The 9,347-nt window shown below is 58.7% G+C and overlaps 1 protein-coding gene across 1 annotated transcript in view; it reads right to left on the minus strand.

Moving 5' to 3' along the window:
* SLC38A8 (solute carrier family 38 member 8) overlaps positions 1–872 on the minus strand; it is a 20,150-nt gene extending 19,278 nt beyond the window's left edge. The window contains exon 1 of the mRNA XM_040633029.1: positions 684–872. Coding sequence (XP_040488963.1) covers positions 684–872 — 189 coding nt within the window. The remainder of the gene's footprint in view (positions 1–683) is intronic.
* Between the last annotated feature and the right edge of the window lie 8,475 nt (positions 873–9,347).

Below are 9,347 nucleotides of genomic sequence, written 5' to 3' on the forward strand. Positions count from 1 at the left end.
GGGGGGGGGGGGGGCACAGGTTGCCCTACACAGGGCAGGACCGAGCACTTTCCAGAAGGACATCAAAGGCCCCGTGGCCATTCTCAGCTCCCTGCCATAAAAAAGCACTTAAGATAATGTCTGTGGAACAGCTTACCACAACACTCAGCGGCTGCTATCAGCTCGGGGGCAACAGTCCTTGCCAATAAGATGGAGCTGTGTTAATCAGCGGCCCTTCTCCCTGACCACTGATCAGCCCTGGACTTTGTAGCAGGGAACTGGGGCTGGACGTCTGTGACACGGCAGAGGGCCTGGCCTGGCAGCGTGGGGTGGGGCGGGGGTCACAGCATCTTCCACGTGATCTGACTGCACGCAGGGTTCGACTTTCATTATCAAGCTGCCACCCGCAGGTGAGAGCAGTCAAATGGCCAGGTGACTGCACCTTCCTGGCCAGCTGCCAGGATAACTGCTGCAGGTGCCTGGGAGCACCCAGCTTCTCACAGCCTCCACCTCCCCTGCCCAGCAGCCTACGGGTGTCCTCTGCCGGGGCTGCGGTGGGATGATCCCCTCCCCAAGCAGTGGGACGGACCCAAAAGCCAATTTCAAAGGTGTTGCTTTCTAAGACAGCACCCCAGAAGCCATGCGAAGGGTCCCGCCTGGTTCCCTCCCCAGAAGACCCCCCAAAATGCTCCGCAGGGGCTTACCAGCTCCACCAGCAAGGCGGGGGCCACCCCACCCGCCTTGTAGAAGGCCCAGGGGAAGTTGAGCAGGCCAGCCCCCAGCGCGGATTTCAGGAGGATGAAGACGGCGCCCAGCGAGGACAGAGTGGGGCTGGCGGCCGCAGGGACTGGCTTCTCCCTGAGGCCTGGGCGGCCACCTGTGAATCCCTCCATGGCTACAAGCAGCAGCGGGGTGGGGGGAGGGGCAGTCTTCACACCACCTTCCCAACTGTGACACGTCTTGCTCCCCAAACCAGTCAGAGCAACGCATCTGCCCCCATGTCCCCATGCCGCGGTCTACCTCGTGCTGCCCCCACGGCCTTGGTCCTCACCCCTTCTGCCCTCAACTGCCCCCCCTTTATCATCACTCAGGCCCTCCCACGCAAGCTGGAGGCCAGTCCCAGACGCTCACCCTGCTCTGCCGGCCTCCACTCCTCCCTGCCCACCCCAGCCCGTCGCCCTTACCCCCAAACCGAGACTTCAAGGTGAGACAGTCTTCAGCCTTCAGGGACAGGGCTCAGGCGGCTCACTCCAGGTGGTTCAGCTGCATTTCTTGGGCCCCACCGGGTGGAAGAAAGAAGATTCTAGCTCTGCCAGGGGGTGGTAAACCAATCAGGAATTACAGGAGCCTTAGAAAACACATGTTGGGGTCACATCCCCACACCTACGGGGACAAGGACAAGAGGTCACAACCACTGGTCCCAAGAGCTTACAGCTTCTGAGATTCCCAGCCTGAGGAGGGGTCTTAAGACTCCCTCCCCTCCCCGACCAGGGTGAAGGCCCCTCCCAGGAGGCGGAGCTTTCCTGATGGCCTGAGGGTCGGAGGGAGCGCAGCTGGGAGAGCTCAAGGGGCAGGCCTGCACCGCATCTCACCCACTGACCTGGGTTCAGGGTGCCTCTCCAGGCCCCCAGTCTGAGGAACCGGGCCTGGAGAGGGCTTGGAGCTCAGCGTCTGCTCTTGCTAGCCATGTGTGATCTCTCCGAGCCTAGTTTCCCATCTGCAAGTTGTCTGCCCACCTAGCAGCCCGCAGTGGGCTGCGGTAGACTCCAGTGCGTGCAAAGGCCCCGGGCAGTCAGCAGGTGCTGCCTCGAGATGCCCCTGAACCGAACGTGCGCACGAATCACCTGCGGTCTTGTCGAAAGGCCGATTCGAATTCACCGCACGTCAGGTGGAGCCGAGGTTCCACGTTACTCACACGCTCCGGGGAGGCGGGTGCTGCTGGTCCGGACCATGCTTTGAGCAGACACCACGTCTCCGACCTGAGACCCCGTCAGCAGAGTACAGGACATCGTCTGTTCTGGAAAATGCAGGACCGCGAACATCACACCTCGAATTCAAATGTGAACCCTACTCCCGGCACCCAGCTTCGAGTGCCCCTGAGGGCGTGTTACAACACAGATTGAGGGCTGTGTCACAGCCCAGCATTTCTCATTCGGTGGGTCGGATGCATTTCTGCATCTGCATTTCTAACCTGCTCCCCGGTGAGGCCGGCAGAGCTGGTGCAGGGACCACCTCTTGAGGACTGCGGCTTGAAGTTAAACATCTCCAGGGCCAGAGCCTCACCCAATCAGTCCTATCTGGCGGACACCAGATCAGCGCCAAGGGCTTCTTCTCCGTGTGGTTTCCAACGGCCTCAATCCGTGTGTCACCAACAGACTGATTACACCTTTGCAGGCTCCGCACAGAGCGTGTTCAGTAAGCAGGGGGCCTGCCGAGTGGCCAGCCTGTTAGCAAAGGGGACCTGGGACGTTGGCCCAGACGTGCAGAGCTGGACCACGTCTCACGTGGCACTCAGGCTGCCACCAAGCGAGCAGTGTGGGGAGCCCGGCCCCACAGCTGGGGCCAGGCATCTGAGCCCTCACATCGAATCCCGAGGGGGTGTCACCATCGTGCTCCAGGCAGGGCAGGCACTGGGCCCAGGCAGGCAGAGCAAGGCGCTCAGCACGTGACCACTGGCTAGGGACAGGCCTGGGACTCAGGCCTGGCTGTATCATCCCAAAACCTGCATCCCCCTGCAGCCTGCTGACTGGCAGTGCCCAGGACAGGAAGTCCCGAGTGAAGAAGTGAGTGTGTGCAAGACAGATAGCAGGATGGACACAGATGCCCGAAGAAAGGAAGAGGTCACGGCTTCCCCCATGTAGGAGTCTCCCGAGGCTGCCCTACAAACTGCCACAAACCGGGGGCTTAGAACAATGGAACTTTAGACTCTCACGGTTCTGGGTGCTGGAAGCCTGAAACCGAGGTGTCGGCAGGGCCACACTCCCTCCGAAGCCTCCAGGGGGTCACCCCTCCTGCCTTATCCAGCTGCTGGGGCTCCAGGCTCCATCTTTTCCATATAGTGTGACATCCACAGGCTCTAGGACACACTATTCAGCACCCTGCTCCCCACGTATCTGGGGTCTGAGTGTGTTCTCAGTCATTAGACAAATACTGACTCAGACGGAGTCAGAGGTGAAAGAGGTCTCCACTCCACAGGAAGGGGCGACCTGTGAGGAGATGGGGACTAGACAAACAGCCACGGTCCAAAGGGAGGGGAGTGACCACGAGGCTCCAGGAGCAGGGGCATCTGGAGGAGCTCCCGGGAGGAAGGTGACAATTCTGTGCACCCTTGGTGAAGGGAGGAGAGGAGGCATTCAGGGGAGCAGGGTGGCCCTGTGAAGGCTCAGCTGGGGGTCCCAGGAAGGCCTCCGTGTTCCACGGTCCCCCAAGGTAGAGACCTGGATCGGGAACCTGGGAAAGGCCTTTCTTGCTGTACCAGATGTTGAAACCCCACCTCTTCCTTCTGGAGGTTTTCCAGGAAAGCAGTGAGGTCATCGGCCCCCTGAGGAGGGTGCTGGGCACCTGGGGGCGGCAGGTGGAGGGTGGGCAGCAGCCCAGGCAGCTGGAGGGCACAGCCCACAGCCAGGCTCAAGCCTCAAAAGCTGCACCTCTGACCGGCTCCCCCACATCCACCCCGAGGCAGTGAGAGCAGATCAAGAGCCTCGCCTGCGCCTGCGGCTGGCTTTGTACTTCTTAATCCGGGCTCTGGAGCCTGGGGCACCTCCAGGTCCCTGCCTAGACACCTCATTAGCTGCCCATTAACGCGCATGACTTAGAAATTGGCCACTGGGCTGTGAAATTCCACTCAGTGAGGAAAACCTCTTAGTTCTGAGAGGCTTTGATATGCACTCCCTGCCGGCCTCCCAGGGCTGTGTGACCTTTCCAGGCTTCAGAGAGGCGCCCTGGGGGGCTCCATCCGTGGGGGCGGGCAGCTCGGGTGCACACTGGCGCCTCGGTGGACCAGTAGACAGGGAAGGTGGTAGTTCGGCCCAGTACCCACACGCGGGAGCCGTCCCCCTTCTGCGTCATCCCAACAGGGGAGCACCTGTCATCAACGGTTCTTCTCCAGCGTCCAGCTCTGCTCTTCGCCACAGAGTATGGGTCACGTGACAGGCTCAGAACTGCAGGGAGAAAGACCTTGCTTGTTTCTCTGGACCTCTGTGCTCACACCCATTAGAAAGTTCTGGAAGATGGATGAGGGCAGGTCCCAGGAGCTGGAGTCCCTGGCTCCCCTTGTGCACTGGCTCTGCGCCTCACTGGGACCACCTGGGAAATGGGCTCACCACAGTTCCCACCCTACAGGGCTGTTGGGAGGACTCAGGAGAACGTGCTCTCGGCACAGAAGGGAGCGGTAGATATTGTCTGGAATAGTGCATGTCAAACTCCATTACTGGTATTTCTGTGTCTTTCCCTCAGTCTGCTTCTGAGCTTCTGGGACAGTGTTCTGGACACTGGCTGCCCAAGAATCCTGAAGGAACCAGAGCTGGACTCACCCTGAGAGCTTCAGAGGACGGTGCTCTGGAACAGGGCAGGTATCCGGATCTCCACACGCACCCCGAGAGCTGCTCAGGTGCTCTGGAGGAGAAGCACAGTTCTGGGCAGGCAGGGACCCTGCCTCACCTGTGCTCCCCGGCCCACGGCCCCCGTGTCCCCCCACGTCGGCCCCGGGCCTCGGGCAGCTTAACAGAAGCCTGCAGGGGTGAAGCAGCCGCTGAAGGAGCGAAGCCTCAGCTCTTAGGACGGGAGCCCGTGGCCGGTCACGGCGGCTCCACCCACAGCAGCTGACCATGGACCCAAAGTTCTCTTGCACAAACGCACCACAGCTCAGGGACAGAGACCCAGCGTGTGCGGCTGAGTGACGGCCCGTGAAGATGTCCTCATCTTGATCCCAGAACCTGTGAACACGTGAACATACACAGCGAAAGGGACTCTGCCGATGACAACTAGGGACCTTGATATGGTGTGAGTGTCCTGCATGAGCCAGGTGGGCCCTACATACCATCACAGCGTCCTTACCACAGGGACACAGGAGGGGTCAGAGGTCAGAGAGAAGGCAGGGTCAGGACTTAGAAGGTGGAGGAAGGGCCAGGAGCCGGAGGAACGCAGGCCCCTCTAGAGGCTGGAAAAGGCCGGGAAGCGGGTTCTCCCGGAGGCCTCCAGAGGGAACCAGCACCGCCCACACCTGTTTTCAGCCCACGAGGCTGATTCTGGCTTTCCAACTGCCAGAACCATAGGAGAATAAATGTACTCTCAGCCCCAACCTCACAGAAACTTGTCACAGTGGCAACAGGAAATGCATTCACCCAGCACCCTGAATTCTGAAGGTTGGGCCCCTCAGAGAGGCTGGAGGTTCGCAGACCCCCACCCACCCACCCTGCCCCACACTCAACCGCAAGGGTCTCTTCTGTGGGGCAGAGGATGGGCCTCCGGGTGACACACAACCCAGGGCACAAGCCATGCCAAGTGCTGCTGCCCCCACCCCCACAATGAGGGGATGGTGCCCCGACTTAGGACCCAGAACCCAGCTCTGGGTGAACAGAGGGCACAGCACCCTTGAAGCCAAAGGAGGGGGCGGGGCTGTTGCAGCAGCCAGACAGCAGGCTGATAACAGGACTGCGAGGAAGGCGCCCGGCCCCTGCAGGGTCTGTCACCTGGGTCCTGACCCCTGGGCTCCTCAGCCTCCCTGCCCCCATGCCTGGTACAAGAAGCCCCTGGGGAGATTTGGGGGTTTTGGTGGTAAATTACGTAACATGAAATCCACCATTTTAGCATACAGTCCGGTGGCGTACGGCACGCTTACAATGTTGTGCAACCACTGCTGCCACGTAGTTCCAGAACATTCCATCCCCCAAAGGAAAGCCCTATACCTGTCAGCAGTCACTACCCGCCCTGCCCCACACGCTAGCCAGCAGTCTGTCCCTGCAGCCGCCTGTCCTGGACATTTCACATACATGCAATCACACAATCTGTGGCCTTTTGTGTCTGGCTTCCTTCACTCGGCAGGACGTTTCCGAGGTTCATGATCAGTACGTCATCCTTTAGTGGCTGAAAAACGTCCTGGTGTCTGGATGTGCTTCTTTCTGCTCATCCGCTCATCTGCTGACACACACATCTGGGTTGTGAAAGCTCTTGGCTATTGTGAACGGTCAGGCACAGGTTTTGCTCAAACACCTGTTCTCAATTCTTTTGGGTCTACGCCTAGGGTAGTTGTTTACCTCGGGGAGCTTTTAAAACAGGTTTCAAAGCTCCTCCCAAGGAGCCAATGATTTTAAGTCTGGGGCCAGACCTAGGAATGTGTATGTCTAACTACTCACCTGCAGTGCCCTGTGTCACCGGCAAACGAAACCAACATCCTGTGTGTTAATGTCTGCCTATCTGAGTAGTACCAACCATCAAACAAACAACAGGGGCGCCTGGGTGGCACAGCGGTTAAGCGTCTGCCTTCGGCTCAGGGAGTGATCCCGGCGTTATGGGATCGAGCCCCACATCAGGCTCCTCTGCTATGAGCCTGCTTCTTCCTCTCTCACTACCCCTGCTTGTGTTCCCTCTCTCGCTGGCTGTCTCTATCTCTGTTGAATAAATAAATTAAAAGAAAAAAAAGAAAGAAAAAAAAATCTTACTATTTCCCTGGAATTTTCTACTTAATCTATACACAAGAATCCTCGATTCCACTTTGCGTCCAGCAAATCTAAACCCGAGTAGCATCCCCATTATCACCGGTAAGTAGGCATCCTTCCTGCCATGGGAAAAGGGAAAGCAGCCTGGCGTCAAGGGGCCCAGGCCCAGGCCAGAGCTGGGCTGGGATGCTGGTCTCACCTTGGTTTTCTCACCTGGGCAATGGCCGTGAGAGCATCACAGGTGGCTGAGACGCCCAGGTGGCATCATGCACGCAAGACCCGGGCCAATGCCGGGCGGTGGTGAGAACTCTGCAGACACAATGCGTGTGTGCACTCGCTGCTGGGGCAGGTGCCCTCAGGGCCACCGTGCGTGGGGCCCTCTCCTGTAGGAGCACAGGATGGACACGGGCACGTGTAAGAAGACCTCAGACCCTCGTGTCCCCTTACACAGGCGGGACTGAGGGTGGCGACAGGGCACCTAGCCATCCCCATTTCCAGCCCACCTGCACACAGTACCTTCAAGGTTCCTGCAGACAGGACCCCTGCCTGGCTCCTAAGTGACAACAACGTTAGGGAAGAGCCCTGGGGCCCAACCTCCATGCCCAGCCTGCCCTCACAGGGACCCCAGGGTCCCTGGGGACACCCAGATGTATCTGTGGTAATGGTGGGTTGATGAAGGCCCACAGGCAGGAAGCGGCTGGGCTGGAACTGGACTCCAGGCAGGCTGAGGCTAGAGTCAGGGCTGCAGTTCGACACCTGTGCCCGGATGGTGACGTCCTCTCCAGAACATGCCTCCCAGGTGGACCCTGGGCATCCCAGTGCAACCAGCGACAAGGGCTCTCTTCTAGGAGACAGCATCAGTCTTCCAGACCCCATCATCAACTGGTTCTCTCCAGAGACCTTGTCCCCTTTCCGGGGAAGCGCTCCCCACTGAAAACCTCTCTCAGCTCAGCCTCACCTACTCCTTTGTCCCCTCCCGTCCTCCCACGGTTCTGTCCAAGGCCTCCACATCCAGTCATCCGCCTAGCGTCACTGTCCCGAAAGCGAGGCGCTCAGGCTCAGTTCAATCCTGCCTGCACCAGCTGTGTGGTTCTGGGCAAGGGTCCGGGCCCCCGGCTGTGCAGAGAGACTCCATGCACACAGTCTACCTGGCGCGGTCAGCCCGGCACACAGCTCCTGGTACTACTCCCCTGGCTGGCAGAAAGCAAAGGATCCACCTTCTTTTTTATACGCTACATGTCTAAGAACACAGTGCTTTTTGGCAGGCACATCAGAGAACAGGCTGCCAGCTCCCAGGCACACCCCCTTCCACGCTCAGGGCTCCAGGACGGCTATGAATCTGCCCTGTACCCAGAGGCCCACTAGAGTCTTCACACGGTTGCTACAGAACTTTACCTTGCTACGGTCATCCCCCATGCAGGTTCCCTTGGTGGGGCTGTGGTCCCTAAAAATCCTGCTACGCTAACAACTTTTCTGTTCTTGTCCTGTCCCAACCGTGTGACCCTACGGACCCTACGCCCAAACCTAAACCATACACGTGTGTGCCCTGAGGCTGCCATGAGAGCACTCAATCCCAGGCTGGCACGGTCCACCCCATCTAAACAGGAGAGCCAGTCCTGAAGGCAAGGGACACACACGTGGACCCTGACCTCGAAGGCCAGGTGAAGGACCTTCCCAGTAGGCAGGAACAGGAGACACTCCCGGGTCCAAGTTCCATCTTTCAGGGAGGAGATGTCCAAGTCCCCAGAGAGACAAGCGTACCCACAGCCTTCAGCCGGCATGGAGACTCTGGGGTCCAGAACTTCACTCCACAACCACATGGCCTGTGGTGTTAGGAGGACTTTACAACAGAGATGGAGAGAGAGTCTAAGTCACAAAAAATGTCTCTAATTCAATCATTTGCCAGTATACTCCAGGTTTCAGGCTTCTCTGGAAAAAATCGAAAGATGTCCTGTCCTCAAGAGGAGGCCTGGGTGTTCCAGCCAGTCCCAGCTCCCACAACCTGCTGGCTTACACCGAGGTCATGCCCTCACTCCCAGGACCTAACTGAGCCTGTGGACGAGGACAGGCTGTGACCCCCAGAGCAGCAGGTGGTGAGCCCACACCTGTGGAGGACAGGCAGCAGGACCAGAAGGCCCCACAACAAACAGCACACACCCCTGGCTCTGACACTCTGAAGCTACCCTCGGATCCATGGCTCACCTGAGGACCACGGGGCTACTGTACGTCCTCAGGGCTGCTTGGGGCAGAGAGAGCTTTGTGCGGACCTAACAGATGCCTCCAAAGCCAGGGAGCAACAGCAGCCAGGGTGCAGTCAGGTCACCAATGTGACCTCCAAGGATGGCCCATCGCAGGGAGAGGTGGGCCTTAGCGACTTCTCCCTCAGCCCGTGGCCTGAGCCTTTTTCTTCCCAGGATCTCAGCAGCACCTGACCCCACATGGCCTCTGCCCCTCTGGTCAGTCTGTCCTTCACCCACAACGTGAAGGCTGAGGTCAGCCAGCTGGCATACAGAAACAGACTGGACGGGCAAGGGTTAAGTATTAATGGACTCCCTTGGATTAGGTCACGGTTTCCTATGAATGGCACCTGGCAGATAAAATGGCTTTCGTCAAAATCAGACACTTTCATGCTTCAAAGGAGACAATTAGGAAAGTGAAAAGACAACCAACAGAATGAGAAAAAACACTTGCAATTCACATACCTGATAAGGG

The sequence above is a fragment of the Ursus maritimus genome, unplaced genomic scaffold (assembly GCF_017311325.1).
Source record: "Ursus maritimus isolate PB19 unplaced genomic scaffold, ASM1731132v1 scaffold_19, whole genome shotgun sequence".
Taxonomy (NCBI): Eukaryota; Metazoa; Chordata; class Mammalia; order Carnivora; family Ursidae; genus Ursus; species Ursus maritimus.